This window comes from Podarcis liolepis (genome assembly GCF_965112155.1).
Source record: "Podarcis liolepis genome assembly, chromosome: 7".
In the NCBI taxonomy this organism is placed as follows: Eukaryota; Metazoa; Chordata; class Lepidosauria; order Squamata; family Lacertidae; genus Podarcis; species Podarcis liolepis.
In genome coordinates, this window is record NC_139561.1 from 73,637,010 (window position 1) to 73,664,373 (window position 27,364).

A 27,364-nucleotide genomic window follows, 5' to 3' on the forward strand; every position below is an offset into this window, starting at 1 on the left:
TTGAAGAGGAATGTTTTTGCCTGGTGCCTAAAGGTGTATAGTGAAGGCACCAGGCGGACTTCCCTGGGGAGAGCATTCCACAGACGGGGAGCCACTGCAGAGAAGGCCCGTTCTTGTGTTGCCACCCTCCAGACCTCTCGAAGAGGAGGCACACGAAGAAGGGCCTCAGAAGATGATCTAAGGGTCCAATAGGTTCATATGGGAAGAGGCGGTCCTTAAGGTATTGCGGTCCTGAGCCATTTAAGGCTTTATAGGTCAAAACCAGCACTTTGAATTGGGCCCAGAAATTAATCGTAGGTTGCATTATATCACGGTCATCCTCCAGGGACATTTAATAGGAAACTTGGGAGGTTAAAAGTTATCATTGCTAGCATCCTACTTTGGGAGGAAGCGGCGAGGGTTATCAAAAACCAGCCTGTAACTGTGGCACACTCTCTCAACATCCCTTAAAGCACTGTTTCCCAAACTGGGGCCTCCAAGCTGTTTTTGGACTACAACTCCCATCATCCCAAGCTAGCAGGACCAGTGGTCAGGGATGATGGGAACTGTAGTCTAGAAACAACAACAACAACAACCAGAGACCCAAGTTTGGGAAAACACTGTTTTAAAGAGTCTTGGCAGCCTCTTCACTTTCAGCAGAGCTTGCCTTAAAGCAGGGGTAGGGACTTGTTTTCAAGTCCCTGGAGAAAGGGAAAGAGGGCAGGCAGAGGATATGCGAAAATGGGCAGAGCGTCGGAAGGGGGAGTTTTCTACAAGCCACCAACTGAGACCTTGAGCAAGAGTGATCTGCCCTTCCCAAGGCAGCCCACTCAGCGGTGGGGAAAAGAGAGAGAGGAAAGGGGAGGCTGGCAGATCGCTCCTGAGGGAATGCGATCCTCAAATGGAAAAATGAAGGTTTCCCACCCTCACTTTAAAGTATTTGCTACTTTCCCTTCGCTAAGTTGCTCCCAGCTGCTCACCTCTTTGGCCACGCTGTGCCAGTATAAGTAGGTCTCGCACGAATCCATTTTTTCTTGGTGCAGGAATTTGCACTTGTCGGGCACGAGGAGAGCTTCGCTCACAAATTCACCCACTAGAGAAGGGACAGAAGGAGGCAGCGTTATAATTTATGACTTTTTTAAAAAATCCCACCCATCCTTGAAAGAGTTCAAGGCAGCGTGCATGGCCCATTTTATCCTCACCACAACCCTGCGAGGTAGAAAGGTAGGAGAGAGTGAAAGATTCAAGGTCGTGAAGCTTACTGTGTTGGTTAAGTGGGGATTTAAACCTGAGTCTTCCCAAGAATAGGGACGCGGGTGGCGCTGTGGGTTAAACCACAGAGCCTAGGACTTGCCGATCAGAAGGTCGGCAGTTCGAATCCCCGCAACGGGGTGAGCTCCTGTTGCTCGGTCCCAGCTCTTGCCAACCTAGCAGTTTGAAAGCACGTCAAAGTGCAAGTAGATAAATAGGTACCGCTCCAGCGGGAAGGTAAATGGCATTTCTGTGCGCTGTACTGGTTCGCCAGAAGTGGCTTAGTCATGCTGGCCACATGACCCAGAAGCTGTATGCCAGCTCCCTCAGCCAATAAAGCGAGATGAACGCCGCAACCCCAGAGTCTCTCATGACTGGACCTAATGGTCAGGGGTCCCTTTACCTTCCCAAGAATGATAGAGTTGTAGAGTTGGAGGGTCATCTAGTCCAAATCCCTGCAATGCAGGAATAAGCAGCTGTCACTTATGGGGATCGAACCTGCAACCTTGCTAACCCAAGCTTCCCCAACCTGGTGCCCCCAGATGTTTTGGACTACTACTCTCATCCGCCCCAGCCGGCAATGGTAAGAGATGATGGGTGCTGCAAGTCCAACAACATCTGGGGATCCAAAGTTGGGAATGGCTGGTGTTGGTAGAGCATGGGACTCTTAATCTCAGGTCCGTGGGTTCAAGCCCCACGTTGGGTAAAAGATCCCTGCATTGTAGCGGGTTGGACTGGATGACCCTTGTGGTCCCTTGCAACTCTATGATGGACAAATAGTCTGAATCTTCTATAAGCCAGCTTCCTAGATAGCAAGCTTCTCATGCAGTCATGCAGCTTACAGCTGGTCCATACAAAGTTCTCATCAGCCCCAGCTAGCATGGCTAATGCTAAATGGAGGGCACCAGGTTGGGGAACGTTGCCCTTAGCACTGCAACACACTGGTGCTTGCTCCTTCTATTTCCCAGTACATTTCTGAGCACAACTCAAAGTGCAAGTGCTGGCCTTTAGGGCTTTGTATGTACTGGGAAATAGGCCCTGTTTACCTGAAGGAGCATCTCCAACCCCATTGCTTAGCCTGGACATTGAGGTTCAGCTCTGGAGGGCCTTCTGGCAGTTTCCTCACTGCAAGAAGTGAGGTTACAGGGAACCAGGTAGAGGGTCTTCTCGGTGGTGGTGCCCACCTGGTGGGATGCCCTCCCATCAAAAGTCAAGGAGATAAAGAACTAGACAACCTTTAGAAGACACCAGAAGGCAGCCCTGTATAGGGATGTTTGATGTTTTGTTTTGTTTTTGAATATGCTGGAAGTCGCCCAGAGTGTCTGGGGCAACCCAGTTACATGGGTGGGGTAGAAAATATAACAACAACAACAACAACAACAACAACAACAGCAGCAGCAGCAGCAGCAGCAGCTCAGTAGGAAAGCACTTGCTTTACAAGCAGAGAGACAATGATCTGCAGGGTCTAGACCAGGAATGGGAAACCTCTGGTGTTCTCCATGCTGATCAGCTTCCATCAGCCCCTGTCAGTTTAGCCAGGGATGATGAGAAGCGAGGTCCAACCACACCTGGAAAGCCACAGCTTCTCCAGCCCTAGTCTACACAAAATACAGCAAGCGCAGCTCTCATGCCAACTCCCTGCGGCTGTTCCTCATCTGGCACTTACCCAGACACTGATAGGGCACCACGATGTGCTGGTGGCCTTTGCATTTGGGCCTCCCCTTCTTGCACCAGTTGTCGATCGTGACAGGCTGGGTGCCCTCCACGGCGTTGGTGATCTGCAACTCGGGATACACCTGCGGGTGGTGCATAGAAGAGGCACACAGATCACAGCAGGGAAGGGGAGACAGGGAGGGGGACACACAAGAGCTTTTGATCCTTACAATGCATCAAAGAACAATGGCACATGCATACACTTCCTCCTCCTCCCTCTGAAGGAGCGTCTTAAAGTGGCATACCTGGAGTTCCTAAGTACAGCAGTGGCCCTACTATGAGGCAGAGGGAGGCAGCTGCCTCAAGCGATAGGTGCTGAGGGGCAGAAAGCAATAGTGTGGGGTTGGGAGGGCCATCTGTGCATGATAGGTGGCCTGTTCTGAACCCCGTAAGCTAGCCTGACGCCTTCAGGTGGGATAGAGGATGCTGCCCTGCTGGTGGTGTTGACGCCAGCTTCAACTGCAAGTCTTCTCTGGCATGTTTTTGTACAATGAAGGGGAGAGAGTGTCAACCTGTCCTTTGCCCCAGGCAGCCTTGACTGAGCTGAGCTCCTTCAGATCGTACTCTGGGCTCAGATTCCATGTTCAAGGCACAGAGATGGGTGGGTGGGTTGCAAGCACAAACAAGAAAAACCCCATTTCTCAAACAAGAGCAGGGTGAACCTGAAGGGACGGCCAGCTCAAAACTTTGGTGCCTGAGGTGGAAAATGGCATCCTTCTGCCAATGTGTCTCGTATATACTTGCCAGGACACCAAAAACCTTTTCAGAAGACATTTTCTGGATATTCCTGCCAAATGCGGCAAGACCAGTGGCCACAAGAGACAGTGACTTTTCAGTGGTGGCTCCTGGCTAGGGAATGCCTTCCTCACTTGTTCACTGCATTGTGCTCTTGTTAGCACCAAGCGAAGACCTTTATATTTCCCCAGTTTCTCTCTCCAGTTTCAGAACTTTTAAAAACAGTTCTTTACGCTATTGCTGTTTCTCTTGCTGGTTTTAACTATTTCTATTCTTTTTTATTATATATATATATATATATATATATATATATATATATATATATATATATATATAAAATTTTATTTATTTAAACAATTTATATACTGCTCAACTACAGCAGTCTCTAAGCATTTTGCAAGCTTTACAATCAAATGACAATAAAAAAGCTTGCTGGAATTTTTAAAAAGTCTTCAGTAGATGCCGGAGGTTCGGTTCCGGGGTGGGGGAGGGGGAGGACTGGGCCCGTAGTATTAAACGCACGGCTCCGGGTGGATTCGTGAATTTAACTTTTATTTTTGAACTGCACAGAGGACTTTTTGTTAACTGCAGGTGGAAAATCCGCTGCTGTGGCATTACACAACTCTGGTTTGTTTGAACCACAGTTGTGCTGGAGACTAGATAGAGCCCTATGGACCACTTCTCTCTCCCCTCTGCAAACACTTTGGCACCCGCAAAGGAGCTCTGAAATCTGCCTCCTCTTCTTTGCTGTAGGACCACCCTTGGGAAAGGCATAGAGCTGCAGTGTTTCTTCCAGGGCAAGGATGGCTATGGGGGTCCTTTTCTGCTTGCTCCCCCCTTACATCATTTGGCTGGGCTAATTTGTTTGCGCCTTTTGACTTAAATCGCCACTTAATGGTCCGTTTATTACAATACAACGGCATACGTAAGGCACTTTGAATACTTGAGCATAAATGCAGATGTGGCGTTATTATCCCCATACTGCAGACAGGAATGCTGAGAGGGGGTGGCTGGGCTAGGGCCAGCTGATGATTTCATGGCAGCTGAGAGAGCTTAAACTTTGAGGAAGGGTCATAGCTCAGTGGTAGAGCATCTGCCTTGCATGCAGAACGTCCCAGGTTCAATCCCCAGGTAGGGCTGGGAATGTCCAAGTATGTACTGAGAGCATGCAGGCACCCTGCACCTTCTCTGCAAACAGAGTGCTTGTTATGATCTGGATTAACCAGGGGTAGTGGGAGGGAGGGATGACGCTCCCTTATTACGGCAGGTAGTTGGACTTTCCTGATGCGCCAGTGGTACAATACTTGTCTTGGGTGGGGGGAGTGCCACTGCCGATAACATTCACAAACAGGGGGGCACTCGTATTTGATAGTGGCCTTGCCAAATGCATCTGTTTCAGCACGGGAGAGAGAAGTCCTAACCAAAGCAGGAGGGCACACAGCTTGGTATGTGAGAGACAGACAAATAGAAAGTCTGGTGCCAATGCTTCTGGATGCTTGTGTACCTGAGGGGCTGTCTATCAATGCATTTTGAGATGGAGTGGGGACCTCTGACGGTCCTTATATACTCCACTGATTCCAACAACCAGCACCCGTGTGGTTTTGTTGGTGTAGGACCTGGACAGGTAAAAGGTAAAGGTAAAGGGACCCCTGACCATTAGGTCCAGTCGTGACCAACTCTGGGGTTGCGGCGGTCATCTCGCTTTATTGGCCAAAGGAGCCGGCGTACAGCTTCCGGGTCATGTGGCCAGCATGACTAAGCTGCTTCTGGAGAACCAGAGCAGCACACGGAAACGCCGTTTACCTTCCCGCCGGAGCGGTACCTATTTATCTACTTGCACTTTGAGGTGCTTTTGAACTGGTAGGTTGGCAGGAGCAGGGACCGAGCAATGGGAGCTCACTCCGTCACGGGGATTTGAACCGCTGACCTTCTGATCAGCAAGTCCTAGGCTCTGTGGTTTAACCCACAGTGCCACCCGCGACAACTGGGGTTCAAATCCCCACTCATCCCACTGGGAGAGCTTGGGCCAGAGACCAACTCTCAGCCTGACCTCCCTCACAGGCTTGCTGTGAGGAAAACATGAGGGAAGGGGGAAATCGTGCATGCCACCTTCAGCCTCTTGGAGGAAAAGTGGGACGTAAAGATAACAGCACAGAAAAGATACCAAAAAACATCACTTTCAGCGCTCATGCCCCCAGGCACCTCAGCATATAGGGAATGGCAGTGGGCAAAGGGACATCATTCTAGAAGTGAGCTCATTTATTATTTTCTTGCTCAGTAGGTTTATAGGCCATCCAATAAGCATTGTATACATGGAATGCCCAGGTAGCTAGACAGCCAGGTAACTAACCTGTTTGGTTTCACTGATGAATCTATTCCTGGTGCATGTGTGTGGTTCTTTGTGTACATTTATGACTTAGCAGGTGATGGGAAATATGTCTGCCTGAAACCCTGGATAGGTGCTACCAAGCTAGCTGGATGAAAAGTCTCAGCAGATATAAGGCAAGTTCCTAACCACATCAAATAGCCTTGGGTCATTTCTCTGGATCCAGTTATAGAATAGAAATGGGGTTCAATGGATTGAGCTGGTAGACCAGTGATTCCCAAACTTGGGCCGCCAGCTGTTTTTGAACTACAGTTCCTATCTTCCCTGACCATTTGTCCTGCTACCTAGGGATGAAATGCTGTGGATGACAAAGACAGGGACAGCCAAGGTTAGATTCACAATGGTGTGTGTGTGTGTGTGTGTAGACTCCTGTGCAGGGCTAAGCATATGGTTCAGGGTGAATTGAAGCAGAATTGGAAGGTGGAGATGGGACAAGGCAAAAAGGAGAAGGAGGACTCGAGGAAGCACTGGGCGTGGAAGAGGAGCGGGCGAGTGCTTGATACCTCTTGGCAGTAGCTCCGGATCTCCTCACTGGTGTGGAAGCAGGTGTTGGTGCCGAAGGCGTCAGGCTCCCAGCGCCCTGTCTGTACATTGAGATGCAGGACCAGCTTCCCACAGAACATGGCCACTTGGGGAGTCCCGAGTGCCGGGCCAAGAGCTGCCCCCATCCCCTGCAACACACAAAGGGAAGAGAGGAGTGATAAGATGGGCACGTTCTGCAAAACACCAGACACACGTTTGGATCACGTTGAACACTCTCCTCCTGGCAGGGCACCTCCCAGAGCTAGCAGGGAAGAGTGTTCCCCGGCCACATCACTCCCATGACCCCCCACGAAGCCTCGCATCTTTGCATCTACCTGCCCTTTTGCTGTTTCCCTCCCCCCCATCTTTGTTTGCACCATCTCTCTGTCTCTCTCCGTCTTCTCCTCCTCAGCAACCGTGGGGATGTTGTTGCTGTGGCAACCGCTCCCCATGGAGTTGCCAGATCTTCTCTGTTGCCATGGAGACCAGCTCCCAGATGGAAATTAATACTGCATCACCAGCCCCTCCCTCAGCAGTTTCTCATCTTGGGCCCACTCCCACCAGGCAGCACCACCACCTCCCCCTTGTCTTCCTCGCCGCCCCCCACCGCTCCCAGCTCACCTTCCTTCCACTCCTTTTCTCTATTCCTTCATCTAGAATCTCGCTATGCTGCCATCCATCTCTGTCCAAACGCCATCTCCCCCCTCAGTTTCCTCCCTCTCTCCCATCTCAGTCAGTGTTTCTCACAGTGCCGCTTCACTGGGCCTCCACAGATGGCACCCACTAGAGACACAAGGTTCGGGGTGAGCAGGGGCTTCCCCACCTATCATTCTCCTCTATCTTGTGCTTGCCCCTCTACACTTCCACTAAGGGGCCCAGGCCTCTGAGGGCCACTGCAGCACCAGTGTGCCTGGTTCAGTGACAACAACGCTGTTTTCATAACTTCACCCGGCTGGTCCAAAGGCACAAACAAGGCCTTATTCACCACAGTGCCCAAGGATGCAAGCCAGAAGGCGGCACTAGAAAGGGGGAGACAAGGCCCCAGCTAAACAAGCAACTCTAGGCTAAAGATAGATGGGTCTGTTAATTTCAGTTCCACCCCCTTTTTTCTAATATTACGCTCAGTTATCCACATTTTCACATCAGTTCGCGAATTTGAAAGGTCCTCATGAAAATTGTCAACATTTTTGTGCCAATTCCTCCTAATGTATATGTGTTTTATGCAATTTTGCCTAATTCATGTTTGCAAGCAAAACACATTGTTTATGTTACTTCTGCTAGCATAGTATATTTTTACTCTCATATATACATTTTTGTACATGTTGCATGGCTGGAGAGGTGCATTGCAAAATTCAGAGACACGTGTGAATTTCGAGGGATAAAATCCTAGAATTGTAGAGTTGGAAGGGACCGTGAAGGTCATCTAGTCCAATCCCTTGCAATGCAGGAATCTTTTGCCCAACGTGGGGCTCAAACCCACGACCCTGAGATTAAGAGTCTCATGCTGTACTGACTGAGCTATCTCAGCAGGGTTGCATTTCAGTTTCTGTGCTGCCTAAGAAAGCGAGAATTACAACACAAACTGAACTGAACTTTCTCCCCTGATTCCTAGCCACAGGTTCCTCACCCTTGACCTAAAACAGCCCAACATTTCCCCAACATTTTCCCGACAGAGCCAATTCAAAACAGCCTGGCAGAAATGTGGCACAACCTTCCACAAAACACCAACATTCACAACAGGGAATTCATTTATTTCTGTGTCAAAAAAAAATTGTCTCCATGCAGAAAGCCAATACATTAGTGTGTTTGCTAGGCATCCTAGACTCACCCTTCAAACATAGCTATTTTACACCCACCACAGAATTTATAAGACGTGCAAGTCCATTTTTAATTTAAAAGCAAAACAACCGAACTAAAAGGGGGCATTTAATTAATAAAACATTTGGTAATTGCAAACTGAACTGAATCTCTTCCCACTTTCCTAGCTAAGGCCAAAGCAATAACAGGTCTGGAAGGAATCAGAGGGATGCAGCCAGCTAAGTCGTACTCAGAGTAATCCCACTGAAATGAATGAGTGCGCAATATTACGATTTATTAACTTACATATTGGTTCCAAAATGGCTTCTAAGCAGTTTCCCAAGCACAAAATTCCTTACAAAATTCGTACGTAATCGAAATGCACAATGAAGTCGGCCATGCCCGTTCATTTCAATAGGTCTACTCCGGGTAGGACTAGCATAAGATACAACCCATAGGAAGTCCGAATCCGGAGAGACAAATTGCAAGCAGTGCTGGCTGCAGGCCAAGGATGGGGGCCAGCCTGTGAAAGGGCTACAGACACATAGAGTTTGTTTTAAGCGTGGGTGTAGCAAGAGCAAACACAGCACTTGAAGGACAAGTGTAAAGAGGAGCTGCAGGAGGATGATGAGTGTGGGGGACCTGTGGTGCTAGTGGCGGGGGCGAGTGGGAGAGGAGATGGGGGGAAAGCAAAGATGGCTTTGGTTCCGGCTAGGAGAACCAGCGGTGGAGCTGCAAAAAGACTTCCCTGCCACTCCCACTTCCCCTGCAGTCTCCGCTCTGCCTGGATTGAACTAAGGATCTCAGTTTTCCTGCTCTTGGGGAGGAGGGAGAAGGTGACAGCTTGAGGCGAGGGAGGGAGATTAGGAAGACCTGCTCTGCAATCCCCCCAAGAGATGGGGGGATGGACAGTGCAACCAGGAACACACATCAGGTACATACGGGGCCTGCACTTTCCCTCCAAGCTGGTGGCGGGTGGCGGGGGGGGGGAATAGAACAGTCAACTGTGTGTGTGTGTGCGTGTGTGCAAGGGGGAGGACAATGGAGAAGTGAGGCTTGGATTAAGTTGGATCCCGTGGCTAAGCTGTTGCTCTGAGCGATTAAGCAGCTGCTGCAATTTGGTTGCAGGCTGACCTCCCTGCAGGCCGGGGTGGAGTGGGGTTAGGCATCAAAAACAAAAAGGGGGGTGCAGAAAAAAGGAGAGGCCTGAGTCATCACCCCCCCATCCAATCAGCACCCTGACCAAGAATCGGGGGGTGCGTGCGCATACACACAGCAGCATCAATGACAGGTGAACGACAACAAAGAGGTAGCCGGGAAATGGAAGCCAGAGCGGCACGGAAGTGGTTAATTGGCACCGGGATTAATAAGTGCAGCGCTAATCCCCCCTCCTGCTCCCCCCACAAGCACTTAGTGAGATGAGATAGAGAGGAGAGGAAGCATCCACCTGCTTCCCCCCTCCCCCCTCCAACACAGGATCTGCGGGGGGAGTGTGTGTGTGTGTTAGGGACCCTGCAGAAAAAAAGCCACAGTCTGCTGGCTCTCCCCAACTTTACGTTGCAGGAGGAAACTATGCAGGGTTAAAAGAGGGATGCAGCCTAAGAGAGGCAGAAGTGCGGGGGGGGAGGGGTAAAAAGGAAGGGAGATGGAAAAGGCTTATGTTTTCTCTCTGCCTCCCTCAAAGCTGCAGCTCGCCCTGCGTCCCATCCCTCCTGAGCTGATTCAGGCTGCTCAGAGCATCACAGCACCAGCTAACTCTGTGAGATGGAGGAAGAGCGGGCCGGGAGCCAAGCGAGAAGCAGAGGGGTGAGAGGTGGAAGAATTGAGGCTCCTTTTTGCTCCTGCTGTCCTGTGGAGCAGCAGGCACCTCAGGAAGCACCCCAAATTTATGGGGAACCTCGCCCACGTAAAGACGATGGATTTTGCAAGTCTCTGCAGAAATGCAGGCTTGTGAAAGGACCCCGTTCCCTTGTCCAGTGGAAGAGGGTGGCAAGTCTGCCCACCCACCAAGCCTTGCTTGGCACCACACACTTGAAGTAGATAAATCAAGACACACCACTGCAAAGAAGGTGAATGGTCGCTAGCGGGAGGGTGACGTTTCCTACACAGCACGTTTTGGGTTTAAGGCCTAACAGAACCTTCATGAAGGGTACGGAGCCTTCTCTGTGATTATATGGCCACAACCCCCATTGAGACCAGGAGGAGATGAATACGGCAACTGGATGAGTCCTTCTAGCCCTCTTGGTAGGTTGTGGCGCATGCAGAAGGAACAAGTAGAAGACTAGAAATAGCTTTCATTTCTAATACCGCACGCTATGTTCGGATTTAGGAACAATGGCAACTCAACTGCATTTACAACAGGAATTCCTCTGTGGGCTTTTACCACTGCCGTCCCACTTCAAGCAAGCCACAAATTGCCTGAGCTGCAGACAGTTCTCTTCTCTCAAGGAAAACAAAGAACAGCTCGTCACAAGTCGCCCAGCTGCCGTGAAGTAGAAACAGGGGACACCTAAGGGAGATGTGGGCTGGGCCTTGCGAAGCAGAACGCTTTGGGTTCCACCCCTGATGACCCCATCCTCAATATGATGGGGAGGGCAAAGGGTGTCAGGCCCATCCAGTTTTCTTCCTAACTGAAGAGATCGTAGAATCTTCTTGCTGGAACACAAAGATCATGGCTCTGTCTAGACCAATGTTTTGTCTCCAACCATAACTAGTTCGCTGCCTTGGACAGTTATAAGTTGGGCATGAGACCACAAGACAGGGCTTTTGGCTTCTGCAGGAGCTTCTCTACTGGAAGATGCCCTACCAAGAGATGTGAAGGTCTGGAAAATAACTGGGGGGTGGATCTGGGTTTTCTCTCTGCATTTTTGGTGGGGAAGAACAGTGTGTGTGTGTGTGTGTGTGTGTGTGTGTGTGTTTTATAGGGATGGGAATCTGGGGAACAGGTTTTTCCTTAATTTTCCTTGTTTCTTTCCTGGGCCTTCACATCTCTGGCATGACTTCCAGAGGTGTACCACCCCCGACACCTTGCTGGGGAAGGAGAAGTGGGGAGAGTGTTGTTGCACTCATGCCCTGCATGTGGACTTCCTAGGCATGTGTTTGGCCACTGAGAGAAAAGGAGGCTGGGCAAGACTAGGTGTTAAATCTGGTCCAGCAGAGGACCTTCTCACAGAGGTGCTCTATTTAGCCAACAGGTAGGGCCTGCAGAAAAATGTTGCAGTAGGAAGCACCCCTGTTCAGGGCTCAAGCCAGCTAGCCATGCCTACTTCAAGGTACTCCATTCCATTCCATTCTCTCTTCCTGCTGCCTCCCCCCCAATACTCTACCTTTTATGTTGACAGAGCAAGCTAAAGTCTATTAGATTGCTTAGGTTCCCCCATTTGTCCTTCTCTAGCCTGCTAGGACCACAAAGCTTGCCAGACTGTATATTAGATATGGAGATGATAGAAGGTAGGTCTGTCTGAAACTAGCAGCTGTCACCATCACAAGAACATACGAAGAACCACAGTTCCCATGGGCTTTCTTGCTTTCTGATCAGAAAGGAGCCAAGTTCTGTATTGAGAACACAGGATCTTAGCGCTGACTGAGACCCATTTGGGAAGGAATAATTTTTATCTCATGCCCCCCACCAAGAAAACAGCACATGATGACTCTACTGCCATTATTCACCTGCTCTCAGAGGGGTGGAAGTATCCTGAGATCTGGGAGGGTACAAGCAAGTATGGCCAATTGGTTTTCTTTTGCCAGCTAGGCTCTTCAGCACTGACAACCTCACCACCTCAGATGGTGCTTCTCCGGCGCCATGTGCCAACCCATGGCCAAAAGCCATTTCCCCTCACAGAGCAAAGCAAGAAAGGAGTAGAGAGCAAAGTCTTCCCCATCCCCTCCACCGCCCCAACACATGCACCACGAGGAATTTGCATCCAAACCAAGGCTTTGGATGGGGGTCTTGTGCTACATAGGACCAAGAATGGTGCAGGACCAGGAAGTTGCTTCTGGATCTTATCTCAGTGAGCTAAGGGTGGGAGGCAGGACTTGGTGGGGGCTCCTTAAGAGTCAGAAACACCTGCAGCCTTTCATCAAAGGGTTACAACAAGGTCCTAAAGAGAGCCAGGGAGGATGAAGAGCAGGCCTGCAGCTTTGGCCTGGGAGGGGAAAGGCAGCAGAGTGGGCAACAATCGAGACCAAAACCACATCTGACATGGAATAACTGCAATTTGAGCTCCTGGGTTTTTTTGTGTTTTTTAATGGGGGGCTCCAGATTTAATTTGAGTAGAAATGGTGGGGGCAATGCTGGCCCTAGGCCTATGCATCCTCCCTACCTCCCTCCCCTGGACCTACTGCAGTGGGGGGTTAGCTCACTTAGGTCAGTGAGCTAACCCCCCACTGCAGTAGGTCCAGGGGGTCTCTTGCCAGGGGAAGGGGGGCCTCAGCAGATGCTTGAGCAATGCCAATTCTTGATAGGGAAGATATGGCACAGTCTAGGCTTGATGTTGCGAGTGGAGGAGGGAGACCATCCTGCGCTCCACAGAAGATGGCAGGTTGACAGCCCAGATGGAGGACTGCAATCATCACCAGGCATGGCTTGGCCCACCAGCCTCTCCCTCTGCTGTGCATATGAGAGACAGACAGACTCTCTCTGCAGGCCCCATCACATCATTTCAAAACAAGTCTCTTTTGGTACTTCCCCTGAGCTTAGGAAGGCCACCATCTGCTTAACCCTCATTGCTGCGCTAGATGGGACAGATAACAGGACGATTCCCTGGCTTCCAAGCCATGGGGCTGAGGGGCTGTGAAGTTCACCTGGAGGAATGTGCCCCCCGCCTGCAGTTGGTCATTGGGATTTGGGTTGCATGCACACCATACATTCAAAGCACATTTCCCCCACTCCCCGCACCAGAAGAATCCTGGGAAAAGTAGTTGGTAAAGGAGGCTTAGAACTGTAGATCTGGAGAAGGAAAACTACAATTCCCATGATTATGTTTAAATGTAAGGTCCGTATGCAGCTTTGCTCACAGGCAAGCAAAAACAAAACAGAGAGGAGTGCCAGTCTGGAGAGAAGAGCCACACTCCCCAAAGGAGCCCAAGGGCCCCTTGAAAAAATGCCCCACTGGCTTTGAAACAAGGGGGCCCTGCAGCCCCGCCCCCAAATGTCTCTTTCCCACTCCGGAGGCAAAAGGTGAGACGTCTGGGGTCCAGAGGAGGTCTCAGGGAGGAGGCCACGCCACACCGGCCTCTCTTCTCGCTTTGGGGACACCCCGTCTCCCAAGCAGATGAAGTGGGTGGGTGTCGATCCCCCCCCCCCAGGCCTCCTATCTCCAGACGGAATCTGGGCAGGGCGAGCAAACAGCAAAACAGATGCCCGCTTCTCCTTGGAACAGGCAATAGGCGCGCAGGCTTCCCCCCTCCCTGCCCAGTCCTTTGCCTGGCCATCACCTACGACGTCGCCTCCTCCAGCCGCTACCCTCCTTGCTAGCCAGCCAGCCAGTCTGCCTGCCCGCCCGCTCTCCCTCCAGGCGCAGGTTTCCCGATAATAAGCGCCTCCTTCCTTAGCCTCTTAACCGGGAGGAGATCCGAGGGGATCAAGGGGTCTCTCCCCTGTGCCAGTGACCTTGGGCAGCCCGCCCCGGACACCTTGAGCGCGCCATCCTCGCCGAGACACCTCGTCGAGGCTGGGCAATAAAAGCCCCCGCAAGCTCCCCGGGCGCAGCCGCCGCCCAGGAGGTTTTCCTTTCCTCCCTCTCGCCTGCCCCACCCACCCACCCTCTCGGCGGGCTCACCTGGGTGTTGGCTGCGCCTCCGGGCCCCAGGCAAGAAGCCAGCAAGAGCAACGGCGCCAGCAAGCAGCGCGCAGCGACGGCGCATCCCGCCGCCCTAGCCATGGCTCGCTCGCTCTCCCTTTCAGCCGACGCTGCGGCCGCTTCTCCTGCGGCGCCCGGGAGCTTCCCGCCTCCTTCTAGCGGCGCGGCCAAGGGGGAACCCGGGATGGGTGGCGGCGCTGGGGGAGATCCTAGGGCTTGGGGGTCGCCTCCCTGCGCGCGCTTGCACCAGCTCAATCGGTGCTGCTGCTGCTGCTGCTGCTGCGCCGTCGGTTCCCAGCTGGGCTGTGACAGGAGGAGCTGGCCCCGCTGCTGCTGCTGCCACCGCCTGCTCCTCCTCTTTCCCCGCCGCCGCTGCGGCTGCAGCGCTTCTCCCTGGCCCCTCCTCCTTGCCCCTCCCGCCGCTCTGCCTGCAGCCACAATAGCTGCGACGTAGCGCCCAGCAGGGCGGAGCCAGAGTCGAAGCCTGGGGGCGGGGCTCGCTGGCCGCTTGCAGACGGAGGCGGTGGGCGGGGAGCCTTCGCGGCTGCCCCGTTTTCCAAGCAAGAGAGTGGGACGGGGGGAGGCTGGGGTGTCCCGTCCCCGCCGTCGAACCTGGTCGCCGTGCGCTCTTCTTCCCAGCCGGAAAACGCCCTTCGCCCCTTGGACCCGAGGTGCCTGGAGGAAAGGCGGCGGGATTGCGGAGAGAGGCGAGGGAGGGGCCTGCGGCGACCATGGAGAGGGTTTCTGGTAGAAGGGAATGGTACTCTGTCCATGCTTAGGGGCGGTCTCGCTTTAGGCTGCAGTTCAGAGACACCACTTACCCTGGAGCAAGGCCCATTCAGTTCAATGGGATTTATTTCCCAGTAGGATGGGGTTGTTAATTAGACAGTGGGTGCGGCGCAAGGAGAGCTCTTCTTGATGAGCCTTTGGGTGATGTCCGAAAGTCCCTTAGTGATGCGCTTAGGTAGTTTTAGACTCTGGACTTTATGGTCCCATGCCTCAGCTTTTGATGACAATGTGGAACTTTGCTTCCTTCCTGCTTGGAGACTGGTGGGGCCCCCATACTGTTTGTTCATAGCAGTCAGAGGGGCAGGAGGCAACTGCCCCCTTTGTGAGTTCACATGAATGCCTAACTAGTGCTCCCCCCACAAGCCCTCTTCAGACATCCAAAATGCCTTGTTTTTGCATTTATAGCACACCTTTCCTCCAAATAACTCCAGGAGAAGCACACAGTTCTCTCCCTTCCGCATTTTATGCTCACAAGCCTGTGAGGTAGGTTAGGTGGAGAGAGCACGACTGGCCCAAGGGGTACCAGTGAGCTACATGGCTGTGGGGGCTGGGGTGGGTTTGAACCCTGGTCTCCCATGCCCCAGCCCAGCAGGGACAGTGAGGTGCATGATCTTGCTTCACCAATCCCATTCACAGCTTCTGAACATCCCAAAGAGCCTTTTCCCTTCTGTTCTCCTTTGAATTGAGAGACTCCTGCTGCTCAGATGAGTTCAGAGCAGGTAGAAGTTCCCCATCATCTGCACTTCCCTAGTAAATTTCTGTTTGCTGTGTGTGTTGTTAAACCTTTCACATCCTTGGTGCATCTAGTAGCCCAGCACTGACTGCTCTGACTAGAAACAGCTCTCCAGGGTCTCGGACAGAGTTATTTCTCATCGCTTAGTACCATAGATCTTTTTATTCATGGAGATGCCATGGAATTAGTGATGGGTCCCAAGACTTAGATGCAAAGCAAGTTCTGTGCTTCTGAGTGACATTAAGCTCACCCATTTGAGACCCGCCACGGGGTAAGGTGGCCTCTGTAAGCAAATCCTTTGACCGTTGACACAAAGAGATTGTGAAGAGCTCTAGAAACGATCCAAAATTCCTTCTCCAAACTGAGAGAATGGTTAACATGGCAAATGCAATTCAAGTGTAAACAGGAGCAAAGTGATACATGTTGGGGGTGGGGACCCCATAGTCTCACATATATGCTCATTGGGGTTTGAACTTGTGGCGAGTGACCAGAAATAAGACCTTGCAGCTGCAGTAAATAGCTTGATGATGATGTTGGTCATGCCAGTGTGTGGCACGTCTCTGAAAAAGTACAAAATTCACATGGAAGGCAGCACATGGCAGCCTCAGGGGTAAGTTTGACAGCAAATTCAGCTTCGGAAACGTGGAAAGGGCGCGTGTTGCTCTCTTGTCCTTTAAGAGATGGGGAGTTGGTCAGCAGCTGGTTAAGAGATGGCTAGAAGCCCCCTGTGAGCCACTCTGAATTTTCCAAGGAGTGCTTTTGCTTCTCTGGAATGTGCCCTTGAACACTGATAATGCTAGAGAGACGGTATATGACTGGGTGCGCAAACTTTCACCCGCTTCTGCTCCTGACCACAAGAAGCTTGCTGCATGAAGGAGAGCATCACATTCCGTTCGCTCACTTTCCCTTCTGGCCTTGCCCACTGCTTGGCATCTAGCTCCCAAAAGGTTGCCCTGCAGGGAATATGGCCCCTGAGTTTGAAAACGGTGCCCCTATGCTCCAGAGACCCCTCATGTGGGAGCTTTTGCTGCTGCTAAGTCAGCCACACCTTGTCTCTGTGGCCTGTTCATGCAGGGCTGTTGGCCCCTTGCTCAGGGCAGCCTCGTGTGACAACCTGTGTAAGTGAGCGAGACGTACCTTCTAAAAAGAGGCTATTTGCACATTTAGCTGCTCTTTATTTTTGAGTAATGAGAGAGATCAAATGGATGAAGAATGGCCGGTTTCATTGGACTGACCACTGCCTCTTAATAGCTGCTTGATCTGCAGGTGCTGGATCTCTCTTCTCTCCATGCTTTGAAAATCTGCCCAGCCCTACATTGATGTTACCATCTTGGTCCAGTAAACATGGCATTATTGGGCTGAGGATGAGTCTGGTGGAGCTCCCTTCCTTCCTTCCTCTCCTCTCCTCTCCTCTCCTCTCCTCTCCTCTCCTCTCCTCTGGTGCTTCATACTGCAAAACTTCCTGTCGGAGCCACTCTTGCCTGTGTTTGTTCCATACCCATTCTGTCCTGTTTCTGTGCTATTGGCACATTTTTTTTAAAAAAAGGAAAAAAAACTGCACAAAAGTTCATATTTAAACACCTACTTTTGAATGCCTTTTGTCATGTGCATTTCTGTAGCATCTCTGAAGTCACACTTTTACACTATTTCCTCCTAAGATGCACTTGGAGTGAAATGCAAAGCATAGCTACCCTTGTAAAAACATCAGGATCTGACCCATTGGCCTGTCAAGGCCAGCATCCCATTCTCACAGCAGCCAACCAGCCAGATGCCTATGAGAATCCTGCAAACAGGATCGTGAGCGCAGTAGTGATCTTTTGCCCATTCTGATTTGTCAGGATTTGTGCAGATCGAAGTTCTCAAGCATCCCTAGTTAAAAACTTCGGCTTTTCACTGATGTCTGAAAAACTGGGAACCCTCTTGCTCCCTTGATAGTGAACTGGGATGTGGGAAATGTAAAGAAAATGAAGGTACATTTTTCCACCTTTGGTGGACGTGCCCTAAGATTAAGGCTTTCTGGGAAATGATTTATAATGAATTGAAAAAGATATTTAAATATACCTTCTCGAAGAAACCAGAGGCCTTTCTCTTGGGCATGCTCGACCAGTTGGTGTTAAAAAAGGATAGAACTTTTTTTTATGTACGGTACAACAGCAGCAAGAATACTTATTGCAAAGTATTGGAAGATGCAAGACTTGCCCACTTTGGAAGAATGGCAGATGAAGCTGATTGACTGTATGGGACTGGCAGAAATGACTGGCAGAATCCGAGACCAGGAAGAAGAGTCGGCAGAAGAAGATTGGAAAAAATTTAAGGACTATTTACAAAAATACTGTAAAATTAAGGAATGTTGAATGATGTTGGATTGAAATTAAGTGGTTTCTAGCTGTAATGGTACAAATGAATATGATAAAATGGTTTTCTTTTTTTAAGTAAGAATTTAAGGTTATAATAACCTAAGATGTTGGAGAGAAAATAAGGTGTTTTCTTGTTTTTCTTTTTTTTTAAAGCTGTAATGCTTTGAGATATGGATTTGCTGTATAAATAATTTGAACTGGATATGCGAGAAGGGGAGGTATGAGGAGGTCAGGGAAATATGTTATGAGAAAATAAGTTGTGAAATTTATGTGTTTTTAACTTTTTTATGTTTGCTTTTTTCTTTTTGTTTGCAAAAAATTGGAAATTTTAATAAATATCTTTTTTTTAAAAAATGGTGGTGAACTGGGATGTGAAGCCGGCACAGGAAGGATGAAGAAGCAGAAGTCCTCTATGCTCCAAATCAAGACGTAATTCTTTCAGGGAGGAAAAGTGCCCTCTGGCATTCAGTTACAACCACATCGCATCACCTCATCTCTGCCTTGTGACACTGACACACTCTGTGAACAAACACTCGCAGAGCAGGGACCCAGCTGCTCTCCACTCTTGTTATGATGCCCAGCAGTGTTAAGCAGAACGCATTATGGAGAGCTGCAGCGAGGGCCAGGAGACTGCTGCAACCAATGGCAACCAGCTAGCATGCTAGTGCAGCAAATGCAATTAAGGCAGCTGAGAGAAGGATGAGGACCTCTCTCTCTCTCTCTCTCTCTCTCTCTCTCTCTCTCTCTCTCTCGCCTTGCATGACTGGCAGGGTGAGGCTGGATGGTTTGCTAAATCACAGCTTGTTGCTCTCACCCGGCAATGATGTCCCTGTGTTCAGCACAGGAGCCACAGATTGCCCTTCTGGGTTTTTCATCAGCATCAAGGAAAAATCCTTGCATCCTGTGTGTGTGTGTGTGTGTGTGTTTGCATGTCCACACACCCCAATGCAGGCACATTATCAAGCAGGTGTTGAGCAGCGTCAGCTCAAGCAGCACAGATCACCTGGTTGGGGGGCTGGTGGAGGTTGTAGAGTTGGAAGAGGCTGCAAAAGTCCAACCCCCTGCAATGCAGGAATCACAGCTGAAGGGTGGCTAACCAAAACCTTGAATGAAGGAAAGTTTACTACTGAATATGAAAAACCTTCCTTCCTCTTCTGAAAGAAGCTGTCCTTTTGGAGTGTTTCTACATGCGGGAAGAAGGGTTTAGCTAGGAAGGTCCAAAACCTATGAAATTTACTGGTCACGTGCATGATTTCGGGTTGCAACCTGGAGATCTACCCTGTACCTTTAAATTCCCTGAAACGGCAGTGGGCAGAGAAGCTGACCTTTCTCCTCTATCTCCTGTCATCCATCTCCACCCCATTCCAGAGATTCTTGCTTTTTACAGCAGGGGGTGGAGATGACACATTCAGGGATAGAAGGATTAGAAATTGCTGCCCCATTGGCACAACTGAGCTTTCTACCTTGTGAGCCGGCAACAGTGCTTTGGCCCTCTCTATTCAATTATCTATCCAGCAGCTGAAATAAATATAGCATCATTTGCCAACCTGGTGCCCTCCAGAGATTGGCCCAAACATGGTTCATCTTTGCTTGTAAAGCTGGTGAGAACAACTTGTGCAGTCAACATTGCATTGGCATTCCTTTCTAAGTCTGCTTAAAAATTGACAATATCAGTGACAAGTCAAGTCATCCACACCTGAATGATCGCAGATTCACACATGCAAATTTAAGGTAAAGGTACCCCTGCCCGTACGGGCCAGTCTTGACAGACTCTAGGGTTGTGCGCTCATCTCACTCTAGAGGCCGGGAGCCAGCGCTGTCCGCAGACACTTCTGGGTCACGTGGCCAGCGTGACAAAGCTGCTCTGGTGAGCCAGCGCAGCACACACGGAAACGCCGTTTACCTTCCCACTAGTAAGCGGTCCCTATTTATCTACTTGCACCCGGGAGTGCTTTCGAACTGCTAGGTTGGCAGGCGCTGGGACCGAGCAGTGGGAGTGCACCCCGCCGCGGGGATTCGAACCACCGACCATGTGATCGGCAAGTCCTAGGCGCTGAGGTTTTACCCACAGCGCCACCCGCGTCCCTATATATATATATGATGGGGGTGGAGACGCTCCTTTAGCCATCTCAGTTTCTGATTTGATCTCAGAATGTCCTGCCTTGCATTAGGATGTCCCTATTTTCACTGGATAAATGTTGGAGGGTATGGAGTCATCTAACCCCTGAGGCAGCCCTGTATAGGGAAGCTTTTTCAATGTTTCATGTTTTCTTATATTTTTATATATGTTGGAAGCCGTCCAGAGTGGCTGGAACAACCCAGTCAAATGAGTGAGGTATAATAATAATAATAATAATAATAATAATAATAATAATAATAAATATTGGAATAGGATGTCCCTATTTTCATTGGAGAAAATGTTGGAGGGTATGTGGCCCCTGGAAGCTTGCCCACGAGGAAATGTGGCCCTCAGGCTGAGGAAGGTTCACCCCAGTGCCTGAACTAAGAGCTTCATGGTTATGAAACACAGGCTTGGGTGAGTGTGAGGTCATCAAGTAAGAAGAGCACTTGAGGAACAATTGGGCTTTTCATTAGATCCTTCAAGAAGCAGGCTGGGCACAATCCATTGGCTTCCTGGAACATGCATGAGATAACCATCTATATGACACACTTCCATGGCGATTCATTGCTTACAGCAGAATTTGGCTGGGCCATCTGCATACCAGCCCTCGGAGGACACATGCTGGGACTGCTGAAGGTCACATTAACCTGCTGACCTCCTTCCCAGGCTGCCTGTTGGCCCTTCCAGCCATCATCAGTAGAGGGCTGCCAGTGGTGTCTCTAGAGCAGGGGTCAGCAACCTTTTCCAGCTGCGGGCCGGTCCACCATCCCTCAGACCAGGCACCCTTAAACTCGGCCCTCCAAATGTTTTGGGACTACAACTCCCATCATCCCTAGCTAACAGGATCAGTGGTCAGGGATGATGGGAATTGTAGTCCCAAAACATCTGGAGGGCCGAGTTTGGCCATGCCTTCCTCAGACCATGTGGTGGGCCGGACTATATTTTGAAAAATAATATGAACCAATTCCTATGTCCCACAAATAACCCAGAGATGCATTTTATATAAAACCACACATTCTACTCATGTACAAACACACTGATTCCCGGACCGTCCACAGGCCAGATTGAGAAGGCGATTGGGCCGCATCTGGCCCCTGGGCCTTAGGTTGCCTACCCCTGCTCTAGAGACACCACTGGCAGCCCTCTACTGATGATGGCTTGATATTGCATGATGTGCCCCCAGTAGGATGAGTGAAGTCTGCCAGCTGTTGTGGAAGAAGCCCTCCAGGGGCGGACCAGGATCTTTCCAGATGATAAATGCTGCACTTTTCTCTCTGTGCGACATTTGTGCCCGTGGGAGTAGAGCGAGCAATATCCTGTCCCCTGTTTATAATGGATGGGAGGGGAATCAAAGAAGATCGGAGTGCAAGTTTGCCAACTTCTTATCTGGCAGGAATCCAGTGCCTTAACAACAACAACAGCACCCCCCCCCACCTCCTTGCCAGATAAGAAATAAAAATAAGGTGACGTTTTCCTTGTTATGGGTTACAACTCTGCAGAGGCACCCTTGTGCGGAGAACGCTGGCAACCTGGTGGTGCTGCGGAGAACATACCACTTTTTCTTTTAAAGCATTATCATAGGAATGAAAATAGAGGGCCCTCAAAATGGGAGAGTGGTTAAGTGCATCTCAGGCAGGGAGGTAGTTTTGCTGGTGTTTGCTACTTTCTAAAAAGAGCTACACGAGAGCTCCTGCGTTTAAGTAACACACAGCAACGGCACTTGCCAAAAGCACACAGCAAGTGTTGGAAACTTATTTGCCAGTTATGTGCTGTGTCTGCTGGTCATGTGAAAAAGTCCTGCCTGTGCATTTGCCCATGTGGTACCTAACAGGAAGTGGTCGAATAAATCAATAGCATTTGATTAATGCAATGCTATAATAATAAATGCGCGTTATTTTTTGTAACTTGCATGGGTTGTGTAGAGCTAATTCTGCTTCCTATAAGCTTACAGAATGGGTCTGTCTTGGTTGTGGGGCTTGTGTTTTTTTTCCAGGCAGTCAAAGCCAGCTGGTGGAGGGAAGCTGACTTGCCTAAGATTTAGGACTATATCACGCCTCGTAGCATCTCAAACACATGGCTGCAGAGTGGGCAACTTGCGCAACTGGTCTGTGTAGCTGAGCTTTCAAGCTGCAGCTTTTGTGGCCTGCATTTTTTAAACAGTGGAGTAAGGTTCACAAATTTTGATTGGCTTTTGGTGCTGCTTCGCTTTTGTGCGTTTTTATTATTGTGTGCTTTTGGTTTTTATTCGTTTAATTTGTTTGCCCTCCTGAGAACTCGTGGGAGTTGAAAGGGTAGGATGTGAACTTCAACAAAATAGTCAGCTTTTTGTATTCCTGACTCAGACCATTGGTCCATTTAGCTCAGTATTGTCGACACTGACCGGCAGCTGCTCTCCAGGATTTCAGATCAGGAGTCCTTCCTCCCCAGCCCTACACAAAGCTGCTTTGGCTTGAGCCTTCTGCATGCAAAGCAGATGCTCTGCTACTGAGCTACGGGACTTCCTCGGATAACAAAAGGAAAAATAATATGAACAATAGACATGCCTTCTAGTTTCCATACCTTACTGTAACTCAACTTGTCTCAGCTGATGTAATGGAAATAATCGCCTATTGCTTTTCTGTTTACTCTGCTTCTGGTACTTCCTTTTCCCTTGATTGCCCTTTGTGCAATGTTAGATGGTAGGCTCCTTGGGGCAGGGAGTTGCCCTCTTCTAACCTTGAAGGCACAATGCACCCAGCTGGCACAAGGTTAAGAAGACTGGCAACAAAAATAAATAATGATTATGTACCACGAATTAGCAAGTGATATCGCTTGTTATCTCCGGGTTGTGGAATGTTCTTGCTTATTTCTGTACTTCAAGCTGCTGTTAAACGATGAAGGAAAAGGCCAGGCTGCTGTTTTTCTGGACAGTTGGGAACCTCATGTGCTCACCAGTGTGTACATACATCATAGAATCATAGAATTGTAGAGTTGGAAGGGACTCAAGGTTCATTTAACATGAAGTGCAAGTAAATCACCATCATTATCAAGAACAATAATAACAGGAGCCTGGAAGCAGGACCTTAGCAGAACAACACTCTCCCCACCAACTGTATTCATAAGGGTACTGCCTCTGGCAGTGAGGAACACTATCTGGCAGTGAGGAACACTATCAGTGCTAGTACCTCTTGCTAACAATATCTTCCATGACACCCATTTGAGATGCTGTTTTACCAAAACTATCTCACACTCCCTGCCACAGCACCACACATTTCTGTGTGTGCGGGGAGGTGGGAAAGGCTGCTATTCCCTGCAAGTTATAGACCAGCAGCAAAGAGGAGCACTACTTTTAGCAGACAATTTAAAAGATAGTAAGGATAAAAATGACAATGCTCTTTCAACAACACAAGCATGTGGCTAATGTAACAGTCATGAGAAGTAGAGATCTTCACTGATTTCACACACACAGTCATTTCCCGCCCCCCAGCCGGTGAGATACCCGCCCACCCATCTGGTTTCAAAAGCAGCAATGCCGCAGTGGAAAACCTGTGAAATATCGCTGAAGTGGAAAAAGAAATGTTGAATCAGGAAGGGTTTGGTGTAGCAAGCAAATCTCTTTCGCTCACTGTGTTGTGTGTGTCTAACATAGGAACCTGTCTTATACATCAAGTAAAACTCTCTGTTTGTCTGGTATTATCCACTCTGACTGGAGTCTCCAGCATGCGTCCTTCACCTGCAACCAGCTATTGCACCTGAGGTCTTCTGCATGCAGTGCTTGTGTGCTGCCACTGCCCTTCCCCCAAAATAAAGCACTTCTCATCCGGTGTAACTTGGGGATAGACGAGGCTCAATTTCTCTTTTTCCCAGTCTTAAATTCAGTTTGTCACAATTCTGTAGTGACTTGTGAAAACGCTCTCCCCTCCCAAATCCTCAGGAAAATTTCTCAGCGGATTTCTCCTAATAAACACATTTGTATGCAGTTTTGATTAATATACAGAAGCAACTTCTCCTAACGTAATGCATTTTTCATATGTAGTTTCCCCTAATCTGTGCATTCTGCCTGCAAACTTTCCCCTGCTATATGATTTCTGTTCACATGATTTGGTGGGGGAAACTGCATTGCAAAATTTGGAGAAGCGTAGATTTTGAAGGATGTATTTTGGGTTGTGTAATGGTTTGAGAAGTGCAAATTACTTCTCACTAAAACCTCCTTTAACCTGGTCTTTGCATACCCGCCTGCTACTTGGTTTTTGTAGCAGGAGATGCCAGGGCTGGAACCTGAGATGCTCTCTCTCTCCAAAGGGTGTTGTGCTATGTCAGAGATCCTAGGGGGAAGCCCCCACTGTGGAGGAGAAAAGGGGTTCAGCACCTTCAGTGTTTATTGCACAACAGGGGATTTTACCAATGCTGCTGAAATCTGTTCTTCTGTAAAAGGGTCAAATGTGGGTACCGCTTTTGGAGAATCTAAAGCAGAGGTGGGCAACCTGTGACCTTTAATTATAGTCCATCTGTTATGTTCTGAAGTTCTCACCCTGGGCCAGCAGGGGGATACTGTAGATAGTTATGCAAATAAGGGATCGAAAGTGACGTTCAGTGATTGGATAGTTTTAGAAAATTGTTACAGTTACGTTGTATTGGAGCTCTATATAAGCAGGCGGACTGAACCCTTCAGTCCAGTTCTGTTCTGGCCTGTGAATAAACAAGAGCTGTTTGAAGAATCGCTGTGTCGTCTGATATGTTCACCCACAACTTAACACCATCAACATCTGGAGGGCCAACGGTTCCCCACCTTTTCCTTCAGATTTTGAGTTTTAAAAGGAAAGGCTCCAGATCTCATAGGTTGCAAATATATGCTGGAATGTGTATGGTTAAGATACATTTTTCCCTACCAGCCAGTCTGATCTGGTACAAGGCAGCTTCCTCTGTTCCCAGAATTCCCCTGGTGTGTATCTGTGCTCTGTCCCGCTGCCTAGCATTCTAAGGCTAAAATAACAAAAGCATAACTCTGTCCTGCTTTTTAAATTAAATATAAATATTTGAATTCTGCAGTAGGCAATACATTTACAACTCCTCCTCATCTTACGCAACACACTCAAACAGGCGTGACTGTTGTGTGCTAGTGTGAAATCCCAGTCTAATAATAAAAAAATGCAAAAACAAGCAAAACAGGGGGAAATACCCCTCAAAAAAACCCCCCCTAGACCACTCCCAAGCGATTCTGGAAAGATCGAAACAAAAATGTCAGAACCATCAATAGCAGAGAAATACACTTAAGGCAAAAAGGAATAACAAGGAATAACTTATTTAAAAAAAAGAAAAGAAAAAGAATCCCACAAATGAAATCAACAGATCCCATTGGCTTTTGGCTTCCTATATCCTCCCACATCCCATCCTTGGCTTTTTTAATAATTGGATTTTAATCCTCAGCATCATCCTGTCATTTAAAATGTGCCTAAAGAGAGTCCTGGTAAGTCTTAAAATGGCATAAACGTTGAGCACTATCGCCACCTCCCTGTCGGTCCAGTGCAGTGCAGGTGCCATCCTGTTCGAAGAGCAGTGCCTGGTTTATTTGCTTGTCTTTAATTAAAGGGGATGGGCGGGAGTCTAGGAGACACCCCAGCTAAAGAGGGGGGCAGAGGGAATGATTTAAACCACAGCATCAAGCCAGGAAAAAATTAAAAGGCAAGCACTAGGGAGGGGCCCATGCTCGGAGATTTCCCAGAATCATGCGGCTGGTGGAGAATCTTGCCTTGACGGCAGGGGATTTGCCCTCGAGGCAGCTCTGTTTCAGAGTGAGGAGAGAGAACAAGCATCACGTAGTCCCGTCACTGTCCCGGCACCTTACTGTGCACCGATTTCAGCACCCACTAGCTTCTTACGCCATTGCTTTTGTCTGACAGACAGCCATGCCCGCCATTTTGAATCCGGATTCTTACAAGCCAAGACAGATTCCCCAGAAAGTCTGTCCTCTGTTTCAGCCAAGGCAGTGTGCTTTCCGCCGTTTTCAAACCCACTCTTCACTCTGCGAAGGCAGGCAGGATGTTGGTTTCCTTGCTGCCCAAGGGAGATGGGCTTGGTCCCAGTCAGAGGATGGCGAGAGGGCTGTCGGCCATCTTGGCTGCCGAGCCAGCTACCTGCCGCCGTCCCACCCCACCCCGCCGATATACACACAAGGAGAATTGGGCACCCTCAGGAGGAAAGCGAGGGTCGCAAGTCTATCACCCTGGCAGTTCCGAGTTGGTTAGCCACAAGTGAGTGGAGTCCGTTCCCTTTTCTCTTTCTCCGGAGGTGACCGGCATTTGGCAGGGGACGGGCACGAGTCATACGTGGGTCTGCATGCGCTGGTGAGCGGGGCGCCCATAGTCAGACTGTTGGGACAAGGACGTGTAGGAGAAGCGAGAGCAACCCGAGACTTTGCTGGCCTGGTCCGACTGCCCGTAGCCGCTCTCCGCTTTCTCGTAGCTGCTCGGTTTGACATAGCTGGTGAAGGCCCGGCTATAGGGGGCGGTGAGGTAGGCCGTCCCGCTGTAGATGTTCTCCTGGGGGAAAAGACGCTCATGGGGGTCATAGGCTGAGCGGGAGCCGGGCGTGCCCAGGGTATAGCGGTGAGCGTATTCGTACAGCTTGGGCTGAACTGGCCCCGTGGAAGGGTACAGAGAGGTTGCCCCGAATAATGGGCGGGGGGCCGGCGTGTACTCCGAGAAGCTGCTAACCAAACTTGGTTCCTCGTGGGCGCGCACCTTGTAGTAGCCATTGGTGGGATCCTACGGAAGAAAAAATATATATCTGTATTGGAATGGCAGGTAAGCAAATGTCAAGATGTGCCCCAAAGAATCTGAATATATAGGAAAGAATTGTATACAGCTGAAAACGCTGGCAGCATTAAGATAAATTTAACAGTGTAAATAAGTTTTGATGGATGCAATAATGGAATACTGAATGGTATTGCTTTTGTAAAATGTGCAGGGATTTATGGTATGTAAAATGAACCATGAAAAGAGAAGAAGGGAAGTCATTGATATCTTAAGGATGTAAAATGAGTATTTTCAATGGTAAAACAGAAAATGTAATAAAAATTATTTGCAAAGAATCTGAGAGAGAATTGACAGTGTAGCATAGTGGTTGGAACTCAGGAGACACAGGTTGAAACCACCTCTGGCCACTTCCAAGCAGAGTTAGACCCCTTTTAACAGCCATGGT

At 49.4% G+C, this 27,364-nt stretch overlaps 2 protein-coding genes across 7 annotated transcripts in view; both read right to left on the minus strand.

Moving 5' to 3' along the window:
- APLP1 (amyloid beta precursor like protein 1) overlaps nt 1-14,968 on the minus strand; it is a 51,418-nt gene extending 36,450 nt beyond the window's left edge. For 2 of the 4 annotated variants that reach the window (XM_083512295.1, XM_083512294.1), the window contains exons 1-4: nt 14,164-14,571; nt 6,568-6,735; nt 2,897-3,026; nt 960-1,072 (exon numbers count right to left, since the gene is read on the minus strand). In XM_083512295.1, coding sequence (XP_083368421.1) covers nt 960-1,072; nt 2,897-3,026; nt 6,568-6,735; nt 14,164-14,265 — 513 coding nt within the window. In that variant the 5' untranslated portion in view covers nt 14,266-14,571. Of the gene's footprint in view, nt 1-959; nt 1,073-2,896; nt 3,027-6,567; nt 6,736-14,163 lie in introns of all 4 variants that reach the window. The other 2 variants (XM_083512297.1, XM_083512296.1) reach the window with 2 other exon arrangements.
- A 10,209-nt stretch (nt 14,969-25,177) lies between these two features.
- Nucleotides 25,178-27,364, minus strand: part of KIRREL2 (kirre like nephrin family adhesion molecule 2) — a 60,314-nt gene continuing 58,127 nt past the window's right edge. For all 3 annotated transcript variants that reach the window (XM_083512292.1, XM_083512293.1, XM_083512291.1), the window contains one exon: nt 25,178-26,928. In XM_083512292.1, coding sequence (XP_083368418.1) covers nt 26,485-26,928 — 444 coding nt within the window. In that variant the 3' untranslated portion in view covers nt 25,178-26,484. The remainder of the gene's footprint in view (nt 26,929-27,364) is intronic.